Genomic DNA, 23656 nt, shown 5'->3' with positions numbered 1-23656 from the left:
CAGTCTCCATGGACAATACAATGTGATTGCATTTCAGATTCTATCCAGAAGGTGTCTGCTTTGTTAAAGCAATGCATTCAATAGCTTAGACTAGGAATTAATTTGTTTTGTCAATCTTCCAGCCTGATTCAAAGACTGTGGACTTCATTCTGTTAATTGATTGAATTGACTGCTTCACAAAAAAAAACTTTGCAAATGATAAATTGTTTATCTCGTCCAAATCTAAGAAGCTAAAAAATAGCGAAAAGGAATGAAACTAGAAAGACAGCCTATAACTAGGCACTGCATATGACAACACAGCCATATGGATTCTATAAACTTCTCCCTGCTCATATCAAGCGGCCAATGCCAAGATTGAGAGAGCTGTTTCATGAGTCAAGAATCATACATTATAATATCCCAGATAACATCATCACCAGCCCTGGTTATCACTTGTTCCTACCGTGGGATGGACTCAGCAAAGGTGGTGGCACAGTGGTATACGATTAGAAGCCAGGCTGCCCTGGGAGTCTTCAACGTTGATTTTGTGTTCAATGAAATCTCATGGCATTAGGTCATATGTGGGCAAGCAAACCTTCTGCTAATTACCATTCACACTTGGCTAAAGAGTCAATCCTCCACCTTGAGCACAACTTTGATGAAGCACGGTGGATGGTAAGGGTGTCAAATGTAGTGAGGGAACCAACAAAAGGCAAAAAACATATTTGACTCCATCTTGATCAATCTGCCTGCCCATAATAGTATCAGCAGGAGTGACCACCACACAGTCCTTGTGGAGACAAAGTCCCATCTTCATATTGAGGCTTCCCTCCACCATCCTGTATGTCACTACCACTGTACTCAATGAAAGAGATTTTGAATAGATCTAGCAACTCAAGTTTTAGCACCCTGACACACTGTGAACCATTAATTCCTCTATTTTGTTTCTTTGTGCATAGATCTCTAAGATCTATGTGTGGAAGTGACTTCTGAAACCAGAAGTTGTTGCATTTGCCTGACAAGCAACTTGTGTGCAAACTCATAGTAGCTATGCACCCACGCAGCTTTGAGAAGACATTGCTGTGCACCATCAGCAGCAGCAAAATTGCACTCAAAGCACATTCTGCAACCTGTTGGCTTGGTGTATTTCCCATTCTATCATTAACCTCAAGCCAAGGTCTAATGATGATTGCAGAGGGCGTGCCAGGAGCAGCTTACATACTAATAGACACACTGGGAATACTGATAATTAGCTGGTGCAGGCACACTGGACTGAATGGCCTTCTTTTGCACCATAATAATTCTGTGATGCCTAAAAATGAGCTGTCAACCTGTTGAAGCTACCACAACCACATCCAATGGAAATATCTAAATTCAGCAGTCCAGCCACATCTCGCCATGAATGGTGGTGAAGTATTAAACAAGTCACTAGAGGAGGAGTATATCCATCCTCAATGATTGGCAAGTTAACCTGTGCAAAAGTAAAGGTTGAAACATTTAGAAAACTCATCAGAAGTGCTGAGTGGATAATTCATCTCAACCTCCTCCAAAGCTCCCCAACAACACACTTGCGAGTCTTCAGCCAGTTCAATTCACTCCACATGATTGGCTTATGCGGAAAGTCAGGAGGCATGGGATAGAGGGAAACTTGGCCAATTGGATTGAAAACTGGCTAACCGGTCGAAGTCAGAGAGAGGTGGTAGATGGTAAATATTCAGTCTGAGTCCAGTTACAAGTGGAGTTCCACAGGGATCAGTTCTGGGTCCTCTGCTGTTTGTAATTTTTATTAATGACTTGGATGAGGGAGTCGAAGGGTGGGTCAGTAAATTTGCAGATGATACGAAGATTGGTGGAGTTGTGGACAGTGAGGAGGGCTGTTGTCGGCTGCAAAGGGACTTAGATATGATGCAGAGCTGGGCTGAGGAGTGGCAGATGGAGTTCAACCCTGCCAAGTGTGAGGTTGTCCATTTTGGAAGAACAAATAAGAATGCGGAATACAGGGTTAACGGTAAAGTTCTTAGTCAGGTGGAGGAACAGAGGGATCTTGGGGTCTATGTACATAGATCTTTGAAAGTTGCCACTCAGGTGGATAGAGCTTGTAAGAAGGCCTATGGTGTATCAGCATTCATTAGCAGAGGGATTGAATTCAAGAATCGTGAAGTGATGTTGCAGCTGTACAGGACTTTGGTTAGGCCACATTTGGAGTACTGTGTGCAGTTCTGGTCGCCTCACTTTAGGAAAGATGTGGAAGCTTTGGAGAGGGTTCAGAGAAGATTTACCAGGATGTTGCCTGGAATGGAGAATAGGTCGTACGAGGACAGGTTGAAAGTTCTCGGCCTTTTCTCGTTGGAACGGCGAAGGACGAGGGGTGACTTGATAGAGGTTTATAAGATGATCAGAGGAATAGATAGAGTAGACAGTCAGAAACTTTTTTTCCCGGGTACAACAGAGTATTACAAGGGGACATAAATTTAAGGTGAAGGGTGGAAGGTATAGGGGAGATGTCAGGGGTGGGTTCTTTACCCAGAGAGTGCTGGGGGCATGGAATGCACTGCCCATGGGAGTGGTAGAGTCAGAATCATTGACGACCTTTAAGCGGCAATTGGATAGGTACATGGATGGGTGCTTAATCTAGGATAGATGTTCGGCACAATATCGTGGGCCGAAGGGCCTGTTCTGTGCTGTATTGTTCTATGTTCTATGATATCAGGAAAGGGCTATATACTGCAAAAACCAAAGCCCTGACAACATTCTGGTAGACATTCTGAAGACTTGTGCTCCAGAACGTTACTGCTCCTGTGGCCAAATTGTTCCAATACAGTTGTAATAGTGGTATCAACCCAATAATGTGGAAAATTGCCCAGGTGTGAGCTATTCACAAAAAGCAGACAAATTCAAATTGGCCAACTACTGGCATATCAGTTAAGTCTTGATCATCAGTAAAGTGATGGAAGGGGTTATCAACAATGTTATCAAGCAGGACTTAATGAGCAATAACCTGCTCACTGATGCTCAGTTTGTGTTCTGTAAGAACCACTCAGTTCTTGACCTGATTACAGCCTTGGTTCGAATGTGGACAAATAAACTGAACTGAAGATAGTCTCCTTGACATCAAGGCCACATTTGACCAAGTATGGCATCAAAGGGCCCAAGCAAAGTTTCAGTCAATGGAAATGAGCAGGAAACCTCTTCACTGGTTGAAGCCATGACTGATACAAAGAAAAGTGCTTGAGGTTGTTGAATGTCAGTCATTATCATCTCCTGGACATCTCTGCAGGAATTTCTCAGGGTGGTGTCCCACATCCAACAACCTTCAGCTGCTTCATCAATAAATTTCCTTCTATTGTAAGGTTAGGCATGGAGATTCACTGATGAATGCATGATATTCAGAGCAATTCAAGGCTCCTCAGGTACTGAAGCAGTCTGTTTTCAAAAGCATGATATCCAGGCTTGGGCTGACAAGTGTAAAATAACATTCATGACATTTAAGTGCCAAGACATAGCCATCTCCAACAAACTGTTGTCCTTTGACATACAATGGCATTCCCATTGCTGAATGCCCTACAGTCAACATGCTGGAGATTACCATTTACCAGAAACTCAAGTGGATTCACCACATAAATGCAATGGCTACAAGAGAGGCAAGAAAAACTGGACTGAGTAACTCACCTCCTGATTTCCCAAAGCCTATCCACCATCTACAAGGAACAAATCAGACAAATGATGAAATATTCCCTATCTGGAGGAGTGCCGCTCCAACAACACTCAAGAAGTTTGTCACCATCTAGAACAAAACAGCCCAGCACCACATCCACAAACATTTACACCCTCCACCAGTGATACACGGTAATGACAGTGTGTACCATCCACAAGAAACAATGCAAAAATTCACCATTCACCAAAAATCCACCTTCACTAGCACCATCCATATGACCAACTAAAGGGACAATGACTACAGACTTATGGAACACCACCACCTGTATGTTCCTCTCCAAGGCCTCATTATCCTGACTTGGAAACATCATGGGATTCCTTTACTCTCTTTGGATCAAAATCTTACTCCTTTATGAGAACATTGTGAGTGTATCTGTACCAAATGGACTATAGTGATTTAATAAACCAGTTCACCATCAGCTTCTCACTGATAAAGGTAGGCAGAAAATGCAAGCTCCAGTCAACACATCACATGAATGAATAAAAACAAATCTTGCGTTTCCTTGGACTGAACCAATGGAGCCACTTCTTAGCCAGATCAAATTGTCTTAGGTACAAGAGCTTGTTGGTAAAAGGACTTTGCAGCTGGGGAGTATAAGACCTGTTTTATTGCAGATGTTAAGTCATAGCGCTTTACTGACAAATACTGATTTTCTCCAGAAGCAACTTGCCTTCTTATGTCATAAATTATAAACTGCTCTTTTATTTGTTGTATCTTTTTATTACCACAACTCATGTAAAATATCTACTGATAAATGATATATAGAATTACTTGCTTAAAGAATCTTCTTTTTTCCAGCTGCATCATTGCTGGGATGACACATCCCAATGAAAGGATGATACATTCTGTCAATGTTCCTGAACTGAAGTACAGTTAAGATGTATAGGAAAATGAACTCAACCTTTACCCAGCCTCCCTTTCATCACCCCTCTCACTCCAGGTTCTGCATTTGATTTACTTTGCTTGTTTCTTTCAAAGGATAAGTCCAAGATTATCAGCTTTCACTTGATTAACAAGATAATTAACAGAGGCTCTTAAATTACATGCTGTAATCATTTCTGCATATTGCTTAATAATTCAGTCAAGAATTGGCCAAGTATCTAATTGTGCAAACATTGACTAAAAATGTCCAGCAGCTTAAAGAAAAGTGTTACCTCACAAAATTTGTGAATGCCATTCCACCTAAAGTAGCTCCTTCCTGCATTTATTTTCACCAGTTACAAGGACTATCAGGCCCCTTTAGCTTGAGTAATTTGTCACTAGAAGGATTTGTTAAGATATCCTTGGCGCTTGCAGTGAAGTGGAACATTTTGTAATTTGAAAGGGAAATGTTGCCATTAAATGTTCTGCAACAACAAGAGTATCCCGGATATGTTGAGTCATGTGCTCATTAACCACATACCAAACCTGATATTGTGGTGATTAAGTTTGTGCCATATGTCCTGACATGTGTGGGTGGACTGACTGATGTCTGCTGATAGTTCTTGAGGTTGAGTTGTTTAGAGCTGAGGTGTTTGAACACTTTATTAAAAAAATGTTTTAGAATATTTCTTAAGAATCCTCCTTTCCCATTCTTGTTCAACCTGTAACGTGAAGATGACTACGTTCATCATCTGGGATATTTGCTAGGGTTCAGTAGGCACAAAGATGATGCTAATGCTGATCCTTGCGCGGAGATTTTAGAGCTAAAGAGAATAAGATACTGATAGAAAGTTGAGTCTTTGATGGGTTGTTGACTCAGAATTTCCACAACTTGCATTTTCTCTCAGCCTTTGATATGCACTTGTTTTTGAAGTAAGCCCCACTGTTTCTTTTTTATTTTAGTGACTGGTTATGATCCTGAGTGAGCTATTCGTAGGATTTCAAGTTGATTCAAAACTTTTGAGAGGAGCTTTTATATGTTTGTTTTTTGGCACTTCCAGTGCACTTGAGACTCAATCTTGTGATAGTCCAGTGTCGTGGATTCTGGTTACATGTCCAGTTGTTTCAACTTGGTTGAGCACCTCCGTATCTCATAGTTTGTTCTGGAATCTAAGTTTCAGAAGCTTCCAAGGGCAGCTCAAATAAAAGTGAGTTCTTGGCATGGCTTTGGTCTACATAATCCAAGAGTTGCAAGTGTAGAGCAGATGGGCTCTGATTCCTGCCAAAGGTTACAGTTGCTTCGACCATTTTTGTATCTTGTTATAGCTATAGACAGTTTCAGATAGTGTGCTCCTGAAATTAATGAACTTATCCAATGCTAGCAGCTCCTTGCCATGGTCAGACACCTTGGGACTTGTGGTAAGTTTTCCTGGAACAGGTTGATGCCTGCCTTTCCCCTTAAAAAAGAATGAAAGACACCTTTTCATCTCTAAGACGTGTGTTTGGTTCCAGTTCGGGGTCAAAGATTGTGAACAAATTCTGATTTTTTGTGAAAAGATTCTGTACCATTGCAATATTGCTGCGAAGCACACAAAAAGATTTCCAATAAATAACAATCTTCACAGTTACTGGTGAATAACTGAATGGTGTGACTCTGATTTATACAGATCTGGAAAGGTTTAGCCTTGATTTTAAACTTGTGTTGGTTTGGCCGACCTTCATTGGTTAAATAATCAGAAACACTGGGAAATTATTATGGAGCTGGAATCGGTTTGTGAAGTTTCATTTATGCGCTAGTGGGCTGCAGACAGATAAAGGATAAAAGATGTTCAAGTTACTCATAGAGAGAGGTGGCAGACATGTACTGCGGTGGAGGATCCTGAGGAGGACTTTGAAAAAGTGACCTATAAAAGAACACACAAGGGTTCGCTCACAAAGATGCTTGTTGCATCCTCCTACTGTCAGCAACAAGCATGGAGGACCGACAAATATGCTTTATATCTAGCCCATAAGATATACCTGCATGAAAGTGAAAAGGATATCTTGCTTGGTAGTTTTGCTAGAACATCTAAAAATGATAATGCCATTGGAGGGACCATAATAACTTCTGCACAAGATTATGTCGACAGATTTTCATGTTGTCGACTGGCTAAGTAATTCTACCCACTCAGTCAGTCGAGCAGCTTTTCACTTGCCCGGAATGAATTGTGAACTGCCCTACAATATGAATGAAACAAATACCTTTATCCAGGACCCTCCGATACTTTTTTTTAGTTTCTTATGGTTAACATCATTATATTTTGTAGCTCGTATTCACAACATATCCACTGATCGCCAACTTCAATGAAATTGCAAACAATGTTTGAATCTATTTATGTTTCAGGAGAAATAAGTGACACAGGCTAGCCTCCCACTATGTTTTACAGTGTTGTTAATACAAAGGGGCTAATTTAAACATTTTAACAGGCTGAGGAACCCAGGGTTTCACTTCGTGAACTATTAACTATGGCAAATTAATACAAACCAGATTCTACCAATCTAAAACGACGTACTGCTGGATTACTGCTCCCAGATCTGGAGGACTGAGCCATCACTGTAGATGGTAAAAGGAACAGGATAAAGTACCCTGAAACTTGCAGCTTTGTTCCAGAGTGCTGGGGCACTCTGCGGGTTGGGTTGAGCAACCCAGCATATGGTGAGACTACCAGGTGTGGAGTTGAGTTGAGCAGAAGGTTGGCCTCTGCCTTTCTCAGCTAACATTCTGGTTTGATTGCACTAACTCACTGAGGAAGTGCTGTATTGTTAGTGGTACTAGTTTTCTGATGAAATGTTGACCCCTTTTCAGATAAACATTAAAACACCCATGGCACTATTCAAACAGAACTGGTGAGTTTTCATTTATGGGCTGGCTAATATTTAACAAATATCACAAAAAGAAAACAGATTATTTGATCATTATTACATTACTGTTTGTGAGAGCGTTTTGAGTGCAAATTGTCTGCTATATTTTGTATTATAGCAAGGATGATATCAACAAATTCTTTCATAAAATGCTTTGAGAGAATCTGAGGTTGTGAAAGCCACTTTTAAGAAATGAAGTTTTTCTTTCTAAACCTGCTTTTCAATATTGAATCTTTTCAGGTCACAGAGGGGCACTAATTTAACATGCCATCACAGTGCATGGTCCATGTCACAACTGTCTATCTGCTCCTAGCAACTGTCTTTCCATGCTTTCTTTGTGTTTTTCTTCAGCATCCACATTTATCTAGGAGAAAGAGAGGACTGCAAATGCTGGAGATTGGAGTCAAAAAGTGTGGTATTGGAAAAGCACAGCTGTTTCGAGCATAAGCACTTCTTCAGGATTGTTCCTGATGAAGAGCTTACGCTTGGAAAGTTGACTTTCCTGCTCCTTAGATGCTGCCTGACCAGCTGTGCTTTTCCAGCACCATACTCATTCACATATATCTATCAAATAAAACTTAGCTTCAATGAATAATGCAATACTAATTGCAATAAACCTACACACAAAAATGATCATTTTAATCTTTATATTTCTTGGAACTTGTATTGCAGTGCATTTATTTCATAATCCTTGTTGCCTCTCGACTCCATTATTCCGATAATCTCCTGGCTAACTTTCTATTTTGCATTGTCTATAAACTTGAGTCTATCCAAAGCTCTGCTCCCCATATTCTAAATCATACCAAATTATACTCTCCTACCATCACTGTACTCACATTATATCCAAAATATAAAACACCTTTATTCCAAAATTTTCAATTCTGTTTTAAAAGCCCTCCATTACCTTGTCCCTTCCCTCAAGTTTGCAACTCTGTGTGATCTCTCTGTTTCTCTAATTTTGGCTGTTTTTGCATCCCTAATTTTAATTGTTCCACAATTGATGGCTATACACACAGTTCACTAAGTTCTAAACTTTAGAATTCCCGTTCTCTTTGCCTCTCTACCTCTCTCTATTTCCACAAGAAATCTCTTAAAACCGACCTTACCTGTCATAACATTTCTTTATATGGCTTAATGTCAAATTTTATTTGATATGGTCCCTGAGAAGAATTTTGGGATGGTTTACAAAGTTCACATTCTGTACAAATGCGTGTATTTTTTCTAATCCAGATGAATATGTACAGCGCTTTGAAAATGTAATTATATTTTGAATTATGTACACATTTTCTGAGGGCTATGAGGTTTATTGCAATAATGCAAAACATCAGAGCTATTTAATAGTTGTTGCACAGAAGTTAAAGATCACAGCTCATCTGGATCAGGGTTTGTCTGTTTGTTGCAGAAGTCAGAGGACCTGTACTAAAAGCACCAGCAAAGGAATAACCTTTTGTTTTGAGAAATCTTCACTGCCCACGCTTAGAAATGGTCAGATCTGTACAGCAGCCGGCTGCAACTGTTACAGGAACTAGAAAAATAAATGCATCACATGTTCATCAGGAATGACATAAAACAAAACTAGTGTCTGCTGACTCATTTCTGGATTGGTAAAGAGGTGAATAAAATAATTTTGTGTGGGTGGGGAGCAGGAGCAATGAATGATTTTAAATCAAGTTAAGATAAAAAGTGGGTAATTAATGAAACAAATCAATAAGAGACAATATTATTAATTACTTCAATGTCTGGATTAATTAATTTTTACATGTCTATAAATAATATTAAAAATGTTTACTTATTTATATCTATGATGTACTTGGCCTTTATGTTTTAAATGGATGCTTTAAGTAAAAGAAAGAAATTGAAAATTAATATTTCAACAAAGAGAGAAAACATAATTTGTCACAAAGCAAGTTTGCTTTCGTGAAAAGTCATGGAATAGATGGTGGACAAAACATATTGGACAGATGGGATACAACCTTATAGGGGTCTGACTGGCATGGGCTATGATGGGATTTGTGGCACAGTGAGGTGGGAGGTCCAATGGGGCCTACATGATGTCAGGAGCATCTCACCACATCTTTTATGTTTTGCAGAGCTGTGTGGTGAGTTTTTCACTAGAGGCGAGCTGCCAAGTAAGTACAATTAAGATTTGTGAAACATCTCATTATTGAAACAGCCAACTCAACCTCATTAATATTCAACTTATCAGCTTACCAAACACCAAATCAGACATTAAGACATTAACAATAAATACTTCAGTCATATTGAGAAACAGAAACATATATTCATTCAAAGAACACAAATAATCAATAAAATGAATATTTCAAGAGGATACGGCAAAATAAAGTGTTAATGCAAAATACACTGACAATCAAAATACTGTCAGTTCTTGCTAAACCTTTACTTTTGTCAGCTATTGTGGTTACATTTGATGATTGTTATATGACAATTTCTGGTCTTGGATTCTAAAACACTTGTCAAGACTGAATTATATTGCCTGGTCACCTCCAAATAATCATCAAAACAGGGCATTATCCTTAAATAGTTAAAACACATGCATGTAGCTTTGCTTTTCAAATTACTATTCTTTCATGTTACGAGAAAGTGTTTTTTCTCAATGCTAGAATGCATTAATGCTTGGTTAAGGCAATGCATTTTCTTCAGATGCCCATTGGACCATTGAATGTGTATAAATCATAGCTTCTTTTTAGGATAGCCCTTTTCTTGCCATGTACAAAGCACAAGTAATTCCAAGGTGATTCATTGAACAATAATGAAAAATTGGACACTCAGCCAAAATCAGCAGTAAGAAGGGTGATCAAAGGCTTGGTGAAAGAGGTAGCTTTTATGTTTAATAGGTTTGGAGGTGTAGTGATTTAGAGATCAATTTGAGTGTCTGGGTTCTGAGTGGCTGAAGACATAGTGCTAATGATAGGGTGAAGAGATAGATGCAAAGAGCTTGCAGTCACTGATATGGAGAATTTAATGGGAATGATTGCTGTGCTGGAGATTATTACAGTGCTGGGAGGGCTGAAACCATAGAGAGATGTAAGTATGAAAATTAAAAGTTCAGACAACTGGGAACCAATTTAATTGAGTGAGGTAGACAAACAGGAGGCTGGAAGAACACAGCAAGCCAGGCAGCATCAAGAGGTGGAGAAGTCAATGTTTTGGGTAGCAACCCTTCTTCAGAACCTGAAACATTGACTTCTCCACCCCTGATGCTGTTTGTCCACTTTTGGATTCCAACATTGCAGGGTTTTTTTGTCTTTAATTGAGTGAGGATTATATGGATTTATGATTGGCAATACATAGGTATCAGAGTTTTGAATGAATCAAACTTTATGGGCAGTCAATCAAAATGGGTGTCACATGGCACAGTGATCAGCACTGCTGTCTCACACTGCCAGGGACCCAGGTTGTGTGTGGAGAACCTGCATGACAACCGTGTCTGCGTGGGTTTCCATCAAGTGCTCCAGTTTCCTCCCACAGATGTACAGATTAAGTGAATTGGCCATGTTAGGTTGCCCTGTAGTGTCCAGGGATGTGTAGACTGGGTGGATTAGCCATGCTAGATATGGGGTTACTGAGATAGGGTACAGGGCTATGTCTGGGCAGGATGCTCTTCAGAGAATTGATGGGGACTTGAAAGGCCAAATGGTCTCTGTCTGCACGGTAGGAATCCTATGATTTAGAAAGAAGGTAGATTTTACAGATCAAACATTAATCAACTAAGGAATTAAATGTGGAGGTAACTCAGAGAAAAGTAGGTTTTAGTAAATGAGGAGTTGAAGGGAGTCTGGAGGACAGAGATGTTGCAAAGAGGAAATAGAGTTATATGTGGATCTGTGAGTTCAGCTGAAGTTGATTTGGGCACAGAGATCACAAAAAAAATTAGGTCAGCCCTGGAAAGGTCACAAGGAAGGAAAATAGAATCAATATTGAAAAAATAGAGTTTATGGTAAAATCCAAGCTGATGTTTTCTGCCTGTCAGGAGTTGGAGTAAACTGTGACTCTTCCAAGGCAGGATTTCAGACAAACAGTGTCATAGCACAGATAACATACAGGGTTCCTGCGAATTTGTGAAGAGGAAGAGATAGATGGGATTAGCATACACATACATGGAAGCTAGACTCATGGAGGAATCTTTAAAAGTGGCCAGACTCTAGATCAGAGGCAAATAGGCATTCAACTTGGCACACCAGTCTCAATCCCAACCCCAAGACATTTCATGGCAGGAAGCTTGGGTTTGATTGGTAAGCAATTCTTTTAGTGATCTGCAATTGAAGGGCCTGTCAATTAAGACACATCCACATATTACTGGAACTGCTACTCGGCCATGTGGGTTAAGGTCAGATAGTCGGGCTGCCATGATGGAACACACAAGGCACCTTCCCCTGCTGAACCCAGAGTGGCTGTCATCCACAGCTGCAGTCACCAACAGTCAACTGAAGGTGCTGCGTGTTAAAAGTATCATGCTCAGGTGACTCTGACTTTAAAAAAGTGTGTACACTGCAGCTTTTCCCTTGTTTTCTATAGAGGCCCCCAGCGACAGACTCAGTTATCTTGTTTTGTAGTTCTGATTTCACAACTATTTGACATTAGTGATGTCTATTCTAAATAGTCTTTCTTACCCTCATAGTAGTTCATGTCTATCAATTTCCATGCCCTCTATTATATGGATAAATAATAGTGGCTTCAAAATTGACTTTTAGGTTGGAAATTATTTTAGAATGATAAATTAAAACATGAGCTAATGTAGCTATTTTACATGCATCACGTTTTGACATTCAAAGGATAACATTTCAAAGAATATTTGGTAACTGAAAATCTTGCCATCCTTTTTGAATTACACATCAGGTAATTTCCCTTAAGTAGCAATCTGACATCTCTTTGCTGTTTGATTTGTTAATAACTGTATTTGTTGAAATGCTGTATTATTAGTCTACAGCTTTTGAAAATCAATGCCTTGAAAATGAATACATCCTGTTTGAAGTGCCTATTACAATATTTACTAGGAGGTTTACCCAAGGGAGGCACAGATGTAATCTCAATCATCAACTATTGGAACCTATGGTCGAACTGAAACCTGGATTCGAAAGGAAGAGTGAGAACAGTAAATAACACATTCAGTCAGAAATTAGTTTCCTTTCTAAAACGTTTCAAGAAGCCTTCATAATTGATACAATCTCACTCAGCTGAAATCTGTGATATATCTTATGTGTGCCTCAAGCACCGAGATTTAATATCAAATGGCTTTAAAGGTCAGAAGTGAGAAAGACTTTTTTATAAACGTATTGCTGTTCTTTAAATATTTACCTTGGATTCTATTAGAATAAAACAAAAATCAAAAAAGGCTCAGCTCATTTAGTAGCAGAGCAGAAAGACTTGATTCGATCAGTACCATATTACATGAGTATTGACATTGATGATCTTAGTGGAAAACTGAGTGGGCAATTCAATGAGTCTCAGCACCTCAGATTCAGAATTAAGTAAGAAAACTGGGATCTCATAGCAAATATTTTGATAAATGTATGTAGATTGAATCAGACTCAGCTGTGATATTCTGCCCCACTGTCCAGATAGGGATGTTGTAGGAAACACCCTGTTCTATGACAGGAATTGAAAAGAGGGGACTGTTTGCTTCAGAGCTAATACAGTTAATGCGAAATTTAATAAGAGATTAACATTCTGATTTTCCATTTTTACGATCTCACACTTGCAGCATAATATTCCGTCTTCCATTTGTTGTTTACTCAATTAACCTGTTTATATCTCATTGCAGCCTCTATGTCTACCCCACAACTTGCATTCCCTGATAGGTTAGTATCAGCAGCAAATCTACAGGGGAATTTTATGGCCTCCTCCCCACTGGGTTTGAAGGTGGAGGGGCAGATGCTGTGTAAAATAAAACACATAGCTCACCCAGCATCCTCTCACTTACCTCTGAGCTGACACAACATTATAGGAGGTGGTCAAGGTGTCAGCCAACCTGCTTGCCACTCCCTGGTGCTACTGAGCCCCACATAAAGTCTTCAAAACCTGTTTCTGCCTGCACTGCTATAATACAGTGAGCAAAGGATAATGGAATATGACTGACCAACCTGCTACTTTTTGGTTGCACTTTTGCTGGTTTCGAAAGTACTCTCAATTCTTGGAGTTATTACTACTCTTCGCAAAGTTAAATCCCTTCATTAAATCTAATATTAAGCTTAACTTTTTTGGTAAGCCACAAATAGATTTTTCTTCCTGACCTTTGGCTTGTCTATGTGATATGTTTTTGTTCAAAATATTGAATTATTTCTTTTTGGGGCAGCATGGCAGCTCAATGGTTAGTACTGCCACCTCACAGCGCCACGGACCCAGGTTTGATTCCGCCCACGGTTGACTGTGTGTGTGGAGTTTGCACGTGTAGAATAGAACATGTATGTTTCTGCATCGTAGATCATGATGTGGGCAGCACGGTGGCACAGTGGTTAGCACTGTTGCCCCACAGCGCCAGAGACCCGGGTTCAACACCCACCTCAGGCGACTGGCTGTGTGGAGTTTGCACGTTCTCCCCGTGTCTACGTGGGTTTCCTCCGAGTGCTCCGGTTTCCTCCCACAGTCCAAAGATATGCAGGTTAGGTGAATTGGCCATGCTAAATTGCCCGTAGTGTTAGTTAAGGGGCTAATGTAGGGTATGGGTGGGTTTCGCTTTAGCGGATCGGTGTGGACTTGTTGGGCCGAAGGACCTGTTTCCACACTATAAGTAATCTAATCTAATCTAATCATGAGTGCTGGGTTGGGTTTATGACCCAAAGCAGCCCACAACCATCAAACCTATTAAAGGCAGACTCCAAAACCGGAAAGCCTGATAATGTGGTCAGAAATAGCAGAAAAGGACTGGAAGCAAAGTTGGTGAAAAACTGGTTGAGACTGTCACTTCCTTCTACACAGATGCTGCCTGACCTGTTCTATTTTCTGACATTTTGAGGGATTTGATTTGTAGGTCATAACTTTGTGGACTAGATTCTGGCCAGGAGGAGGGTGATGGGGATGAAGGTTGTGGAAATTGGATAAAACTGTCCTAGTTTCTTAACAGAGGAAACTTTGCACCTGCTCAAACATTACATCAAAGTTCCACACATCCCTATTTAGCCTGAGGCACTGTTCATGAGGAAGATTGATTTGAAGTTATACCTAACGGCTATGGGTGCTAGTGATCTCAATAGTTTTGAGGAGTTTAAGATGGTGGAAATTTTGACTCATTCACACTCTATATTAACCAGGAAACTGCAATGTGTAGAAATAGTCTTTTGGTCCCAATAGACAACCAATAGATAAAAGAAGTTAGATTTTCTAACCAAGAGCTACTTCATGGAATAAGCACCAAATATTCAATTTGAAAGTATCTCAAAAAATATTTTTGAACAATTTTAACCTAATTCATCTGATAGGAAACTGCGAATTTCAGATTGAGCTCCAATTTCATGTCTGATCTGATTTTAATAAAGGGTAAAACCACGGTCCCATCAGTTCCATGACAGGTGCATTTTTGATTAAATGAGGAGCCTTTATCTGAACACCACAAACAAAAGCACATTGTAAAATGAAAAGGAAGGTTTTAAATTACTAAGTACTGGCAGCTGAAACTTTCTTTTCTGATTGAACAGTGTACAGACGTTTTGGCTGTGTTTTCATTTATTGTCACGTTTCTATTGTGTTCTATATTGTTTACATTTCTAAAACTATATTCCTATATTTTATTGCACATTGCAAATGTTTTTGGCCACTGCTAACTCCAGCTCTATATTTCCTTTGTGATGTCCATCCTATGTAGCAGGTTAATCGTACAAGCATGTTGAGGTCTCAGTGTCAACAGCACCTGGGAAAATATGTGCTGCAGCTTTGCAATAGGACAAGTCAAGAACTTGAAATAATCACACAACATTCTCTAATGTTAATACAGTTAAGAGGTGGAGGAGTCAGCAAAGGAATCCCATTTGAACCTGCACACATTCAAAATTGAGGCACAAAGCAGTATTTGACAGAGAATATCAAGAAAACTCTGAACAAGTGCAATGCTCACAAGTCCCTTATTCTTTTATGCTTGCCATTGTTCCTTACTCATCAATGTATTTTCACTCAATATAACAGCTCCCTGTCTCCTGAGTGGAGGACCATTTCACAGGTTAAACTAATGCTGCCCAAAGCTAACTGTTAAAAGGGATATTGTAGTGGTTATTAAATATTTCTATGCGTGGAAGTGTTGCAAGTAGTGACAGAGTCCCACGTATCCTTGCCTTATCCAGTTGACAGGAAAGTGACAAGCATTGACAGAAAATGGTCTGTTGTCATTGCAGCAAACAATTTACTAATTTGAAAAGATATAATATGCATTAAGATAACAAATAAAGAAGCCTGATGGACCTCCTGGGGAGTTCTAAGATCAAGGGACAACTTATTTCATGTTGGTTTGTTTATCCCATAATTACTCAACAGAGATGGATGCGAACTGAACTACAAAGCAGAGGGAAAGAAATCAGCAGGACGAGAATCAGCATGCTACGTTGCCATGGAGGGAATCATCGACATGCTAGATCCAAGCTAGATATTGCACATTAGCTTCAAGCTGTAATCAGCAGCCTGGCAAATCTTTCTCTTCTGTGACGCAGAAACCAAGTTGTAGAGAGAAAATTAATTCAAAGCATCACTACACAGAGTTATCTCAATTCCCCATGCTAGACAGCATCATAGGCTGTTGCCTGTGTGAGTCATGCAGTTACACTAACAAATCTGCTTCTCCCCCACATTGTGTCTCTAATTTTACTTGGAATGACATTATCTAAATGAGCGCAGAGTGGGGATCTAACATAGTTTGCCCATTGAACAGGCAAACTCATAGCATCATCACAGGACTAATAGAATTGATGTTGATTTCAAGATTTCAATACTTAGGTTGTTTTGGAGTTTCAGATGATAACTGGAATTACTATTAAGAATTTCTTCCATGAAAGTTCATAATCATAGATTTTTAACAAAGGATCTATTTTATCATCTCCTGGCATACTTTCAACTCTAAAATATTCAAAAATCTATTTTAGATCAATTGAATGAAATTGTTCTATACAAAAGTGATTCTTCTGTTGCTGAGTTATTACAATCTCACCTTTCCTGAAGACGGGTGTGTTTCACTGATTTGAATGATGTGGAAAATGTTGATGAGTGGTCCATGCTCTCTGTTGTATGTTGACCTTGACAGCTCACAGTATGTGCTGGAATGGAAGCTAGCCCAGACTGTACCATGCTGTGTGCTGCATATATTTCAGAACAAGGCAGGCCTGTGATGACACTACCTGCTGGCTTCACGATGTTGTGGGTAGTTTGGATGCAAAGGCACCCTTGAATGATAATACATCTGTAAATTATTAGAAATGACAAATTTGTTGTGGTGACAAACACTGCATACACAGCATAAACTTCTAAGTCACTTTACAGTTAAGTGTGCAGAATAATTATATCTTTGAGGCTATCTATATGTCTACAATTATACCTTTTAAAACATTACTTTATTATATCTCCCTTAAAGATTATTGTCTGAGTATTGCATAAGTTCGCAATAATTATTCTTCCAAGCTGCTTATTCAATATAGATATTAAAATAAGCATCTGTCATAATTTTTAGAGTTAATATAAAACTTGATATGTATATTGCATAGCAGAAATTTCTACAAAGCAAAATATAAACTTAAAAAATATCAAGTCTGCAAAGGCTTCAACAGCCTCCTGCAATTCATTTCCCTAAAGTGTTGTGAAAGGGAACCATTTCGGGTGATTCAGAATTTCAATATTTTATTAAAGGTCATTCAATAAATATTGGTCATACAGCTCGTTACTGAATTTATTTGATAAGCTACTATGATTAACCGGCCTTCTACAAGATTATATTGCCCTAGCTTTTATAAAATAACCGTGAAGGTAAAGTATAAATTTGGAATGTTTGACATGGATTTCAGTAATGAAGATATTCAATAATTACAAATTGAGGTCCGCAGAGGTGGAGAACACAACTCCTATTTATTTAGTGATACGACTGAAAGCTGCATAATTTCCATATTCTTTCTATTTCCTGACTGCAATGTCTTTGTAGTGCACAATAGTTGGTGTTCAATTCATGTTGAAATGGAATCGCATCAAAAGGAGAAGAACAAAACTCATCGATTGGGCCATAGAGTATAAAAATTAGCAAGTCATGCTGCAGCTGTGTAGAATTGTAGTTAGGCCACATTTAGAATATTGTGCACAGTTCTGGTCTTTACACTACCAGAAGGATATGGAGGCTTTGGAGTGGGTATAGAAAATGCCTACAACGATGGTGCCTGATTTATAGGGTATTGGATATGAAGAGAGATTGAACAAACTTGTTTTGTATTCACTTGAACGTCAAAGGATGAGGGCGACCTCATAGAAGTTTATAAAATTACAAGAGGTATGGATAGAATGGAAAGTTAGAGTCTTTTTCCCGGAGTAGAAATGTTAATTACAAGGGGACATAGAATTAAAGTAAAAGAAAGTATGTTTAAGGAGATGTGAGAGGCAGGATTTTTACTCAGCAGATAGTAAATGCTTAAAATTCATTGCTCAAGGAGGAAGTGTAGGCAAATATAATAACAATGTTAGAATAGAATCGCTACAGTGTAGGTGCAGGTCATTCAGCCCAACAAGTCTATACTGATCCTCCAAAGAGTATCCCTCCCAGACCCATTCACCTATTCTATTATTCTACATTTCCCAGGACTAATGCAGCTAACCTCCACATCCCTGAACACTATGGGCAATTTAACATGGCCAATTCACCTAACCTGCACATCTTTGGAGTGTGGGATGAAACCAGAGCACCTGGAAGAAACCCAGCTATACATGGGGAGAATGAGCAAACTCCAAACAGACAGTCGTCCGAGGGTGGAATTGAACCTGGGCAACTGGCGCTGTGAGGCAGCAGTGATAACCACTGAGCCACAATGTCACCCTTTTTACGAGGCTCGTGACACATATATGACTAGGCAGGGGATATTAGTATACAGACAGGGTAGAGGAAAACAGCTTTTAGTTTAGAAAGGCATTGTCTTGGTGGGATGAAGGGCCTGTTCCTATGATGTACTGTTTCTTGTTCAGTTAAAAATCTTTTCACTTCTACAGTTGTGCCTTGATATTTTCTTTCACAAATTAATTATTTTTTTCAAGATCTGAAATGTCAGCGGTTTAAGTATGTATTGGAAAATTAGTGTCAAGAGGTTTAAGTACGTATTGGAAAATTAGTGTCAAGAGGTTTAAGTTTGTATTGGAAAATTAGTGTATAAAATTATTTCCTGATATAACAAATAAATGCTTTTAGTTAAAGCTGAGGAATGTATTATTCACCTGTTCTATCTTCACTTGCTTTGTCCTCTACTGAATGATGTGGTGGTACTGGTGTTGGACTGGGGTGGACAAGGTCAGAAGTCACACAACATCAGGTTATAGTCCAATAGGTTTATTTGAAATCACAAGCTTTCGGAGCACTGCACCATAACCTGGTGTTGTATGACTTCTGATCCTCTCTTGAATATACTAACTCCCAAAGGCACTAGTTACTGCTTGGTCCTTCGTCTGAGTGCTTATTGGCAACTTACTTAAAATTTGTGGAATTGTGGGGAATCACAAACCCATGAGCAATTAGAATTCAAGTAGGTTTTTGTGTATAAATTGGATTCTGAAAAGTACATTAGTGTCGGTGAGTCACAATTCTTCATTATAATAGAACACATTGATTAACATGTTGGAAGTAGGCTTTTCTAAATAGTAGCTTTATTTAAATATTCATTCATAGGACATAGCACCATTGCTTGAGCCAACAGTCATTGCCCCAAAAAGTAGTTAAAATTCAACAAATTGCTGTGGATCTAGAATCACATATAGGCCAGAATTAGATTTCTGACCGTAAAGGACATTAGTAAACCAAACGAGGTTTTGCAAACATCAGTAGTGGTCACTATTAAGCTAGTTTTTTTTATTCAAGATTTTTATTGAATTAAACTTTTATCATTTATCATGGTATGATTTGAATCCAACTCTCCATGCCTTGGGTTCTGGATTACTAGTCCAGTGACATGTCTGCTATTAATTACTGCACAGTAAAGTATGGGCTAACAAACTAAATCCATCATAGAGTTGTTAAAGTCAAGGAAAGGATAGATAATATTTCTCAGATGTCAGTATTAGGATCACTGCTCTTTTCGATAATTGTTAATAACTTAGTATGCAGAGTAATTTAAAATTTATTGATAGCATGCATTTAGAAATCTAGTAACTAATGAGAATATTCAAACTGGCAGGAGGGTATAGACAGACTTGTGAAAAGAGTGGGCATGTGGCTGATGAAATGTTATGCAGAGAAGTGTGAACTGATTCATATTTGATAACAAAACAAAAGAGGTAACACAAACAAAATGATAGAATTTATGTGTGGGGTGGTGAGATTTGGAGGGGAATGCAGGAAATGAGAAACCTGTACATGCACAAATTTTTGAAAGTAGCATGACAACTTGAGAAAGATGTTAAAAAGAAAATGAATAGCATCCATGGCTATTTATCAAAACATAATGTACAACAAAAAAAAGAGGGTGTCATGGTAAATGTTTACAAAACATTAGTTAGGCTTCACTTGTACGCTATCTAATTTAGGGTACCACATTTTGGGAAGGATACACTTGAATTATGGTACCAAGGTGAGAAGCTTCAGTTCTGTGGAGAAATTGGAGATGTTCTCAAAAGAGCAAAAACATTGAAGAGAAGGTTTGATCAAATTGTTCTAGATCATGAATAGCAGAAACTTCATGGAAGGATTGATGATCAGATTTAAGGTGTTTGAGAAAGAAAGCAGAGGCAATGTTAGGAAACATTTCTTTATGAGTAGTTGTGATCTGGAATACACCAGCTGAAGTAGAAGATTTAGTGGTGGCATTTAAAGGTAACTTGAAAAAGAAAATATATGGTTATGGGCAAGAACAAGGGTGTGGGGCTAAGTGGTTAGCTTTTTGGTACAATGAGCCAAACTCACTTTTTGTGCTATATTAGTCCATAAATCCATGGCAACAGAGCTTTTAATATATTTTGTATTGTGATGCACAGATCAAAAGCAGGTTCAACTTGCATACAACATCATGTAAATTGCTTTTGTGGAAAACAATTTATTGCAGGATTTGTACATTAATAGCCATCTTGCAAGTGAATGTTCTAAAGAGATAATACGGGAATTCTGATGTGAATGAACAAAGTATGATATGTGCGCATTTTCTTGTGTGTTTTTATGTCTACAAATAGATGTCACCATGCAATAAGAATGGTTGTTAAACTAAATATATTTTTGAAGTTGAATATTACGTTTAGTATAAAGAAAAAGTGAAATTAAGAGAAACATGCAATGAAATAATACACTGTTGAGGCATTTGGCCAAAATGTTATATTTGGCCATAATAATTATTCTTACAAAGAAAGGGGGGATGCTCCTGCAAAGTTCTGGGCTTGAAATAATATTTAGTTTCTAGCATATTTTTGTGAAATAGGTATATATATATTAGAATGGATGTAACAAGTTTGTGGTCTAATGGAATGGTCACAGAATTTTCAATATCAGCATAGTCAGGTTAGATATGTAATTGATCACTGTAGCTTGTTTTACTGCAAAGTTGGATACTATATTCAATACTGATATAAAAGCTGGCATTACTCTATGCACATCACGTGTGATTCAAGTCATATAACATGAGAAGTTCAACAGAAGGCGCACAAATGCTGTATCTCTGAAACAAATAGACTATACAGTTCATCCATGACTAGTATTCTTTTGCACCAAATCCAACTAAGATCATGACAACATAACAAAAAATAAGATGAAAATGCCATCAAAACTCACCATTCCACAAGTCAAACTCTTGTTGCATTCAGTTACATTTTAAGCCTCTCATCATACGTATAATTAATGCTGTTGCTTATTCTAAATCTCTTATCACTCTTCTTTGTTTTACATATGTTTCAAGTCACATTCATATTCTTTGCTTGATACCCAATGCTTACAGCCTCCTGGTCTTATTTGAGGTAACGTATAGTCATATCTAAGCCATATAATATTTTACATGTATCAATGATGTTACTCGAATTGGCTAGTTTATATTGTATAATACAAGCAATAAGAGAATATTTGAAAAGTCATCTCCATTCATGCTTGCAATTGGACTTGGTGCTCTTTCCTATGACTTAGAAAGGAATAAAAGTCAAGCAGCTGCTCTTCATTTAACAGGAATTTACAGCTGGAAGAATTTCATTGCAAATGGATAAATATGATGAAAGTAAAGAGATTTTGGATATTGCATGCTGTTTCCTAAGAGAATATTCTGTACTTACTTAAAAGGGATTGACCATACTGGAAACAAAACTGTGTGCTAGATTATGATTCATCAAGGTAATTGGAAAGGATGTTTGAACGTCTCTCTGAGCTGGACTATTTCCCATGAATGAATGTATCCAGATTATTGTATAGATTGATTATCAATAACATATTTTAATTCTACCAATCTAAGGGCAATTATCATGAATGCTTGCTAGTGTTGTACAGGAGCCAGATGTTGCAATTAAAGATCGGAAAGTGTGTATCTATTCTTTAGTAACAACAGGTTCATTTGAATTTCAGTTTACTATTATATAATCCTCAGGTTTTCATTCTCATAAACTCAGAGATAACTCCTTGTGAAAATTATTAACATATTATAAATAATCATATGATAATGAACATATTGCTCATAGTGGTCGCTAATTTAATAAAAGTTGCTTGTACTAAAACCATCTAGTTCTTTTATAAATATTTTCAAATCTGATTTAGTTACGTTACTTTAAATATGATTTTTAAAAGTTTCTATTCAACTTAAGCTTATTTTTGAAATGAATGTAATTATGTTTAAAGAAAATCTAGGAGATAGTCTGTTGTTAAATTGCACCAAAGATGAAAACCGAGGTAAAAAAATCTATCTGGACCTCCTTCATTGGTCTGTCTTTGATATAAAGGCCTCAGAATGCCTAAGCAATTTTAGAGCAAACCAGTTCTCAGTTCACAAAGGAATCTAGTAACACCCACACTGGATCTACTTTCATCAATGGGCATATCGTTTAAAAAAAAACTGTACTATTAAAGTCATTTGTGCATTCTGTTGCACTCAATATTAAAATCTACTCATGAATGTGAAAGTTTCATCCCAGCAAAATAAGCTTCATTCAAATTATACCAGACAGATAAATGATTGGATAAACTCATAACATTCCACAAAAGAACATGCAATATTATGTGTCTTTTTCTCAATTCATGTTGGATTAATTTTACTCTATTGTCCTAACATATAAATACGATAGTATAAACCATTTTTCTATCACTGTATAAAGTGCTACATCACTTTAATCAAACAAGAAGAGGAAATAGTTCAAAAAGTTACTTACCAACAAAAGGAAAGCATTTAAAATGTGTTTTACACCACGACGGCAGCAGCTGACTGTTACTCAAACTGAGTCCATGAAGTTTATTTCTAAAAGTGCAGAGAGCACACAATAGAATGAGATAGAACAAGGGCAGGAACAGGCACGTATTTCAAAGAGTTTCACAATTCCATCGGCACACTTCTCACTGCATGCTTACAGGAACAGTCAAATTGGACTTTGAAAACCAGTTCAACCGCACAACTTCTCAAGTTTAAACCCATTCAAGGCAAAGCCAAATTTCTGTCCCCCTTGTGTTCTCTGTTTGCTGTTCTATGTACTCACCTAAAGTTAAAGTTAAAACATTCAGTAGAAAATTGGAATTGCTTTCCCCTTCTCTCTCTCTCTCTCTCTCTCGCTCTCTGTAGTAATCCCAGCCTATACTATACACTGCTGCATTTTCCTGAATGTTCAGGAAGCTGCTTATCAGCAGAGAGGTTCTTCTCACTGTTTGCTGCTGCTTCCTCCCACACCACCTACACACGGGCCTACGCACTTTCATCATTCTACTTCACTTGCAAGCTGACAAGGTGAAACAAAAGGTCACATTAAATGTACATGGCAAAAAAAAGTGGAAAATTGGTGATACAGCCTAATACATCTATTTTAGAATGTTGCAACATTTTGAATGCCAGTGTGAATCCTTCGCCAAAAGTATGA

At 38.2% G+C, this 23656-nt stretch overlaps 1 protein-coding gene across 2 annotated transcripts in view; it reads right to left on the bottom strand.

The window, feature by feature from the left end:
* Positions 1-23447, bottom strand: part of LOC132828203 (receptor-type tyrosine-protein phosphatase R-like) — a 92451-nt gene extending 69004 nt beyond the window's left edge. The window contains exons 1-2 of one of the 2 annotated variants that reach the window (XM_060845149.1): positions 23282-23447; positions 22961-23046 (exon numbers count right to left, since the gene is read on the bottom strand). In XM_060845149.1, the coding sequence (XP_060701132.1) occupies positions 22961-22977 (17 nt within the window). In that variant the 5' untranslated portion in view covers positions 22978-23046; positions 23282-23447. Of the gene's footprint in view, positions 1-16604; positions 16854-22960; positions 23047-23281 lie in introns of those variants that run through there. The other variant, XM_060845148.1, reaches the window with a different exon arrangement.
* Between the last annotated feature and the right edge of the window lie 209 nt (positions 23448-23656).

Source organism: Hemiscyllium ocellatum, chromosome 26 (genome assembly GCF_020745735.1).
Source record: "Hemiscyllium ocellatum isolate sHemOce1 chromosome 26, sHemOce1.pat.X.cur, whole genome shotgun sequence".
In the NCBI taxonomy this organism is placed as follows: domain Eukaryota; kingdom Metazoa; phylum Chordata; class Chondrichthyes; order Orectolobiformes; family Hemiscylliidae; genus Hemiscyllium; species Hemiscyllium ocellatum.
The sequence above is the reverse complement of the archived record's forward strand: the minus strand, read 5'-3'. Positions and strand labels throughout refer to the sequence as shown.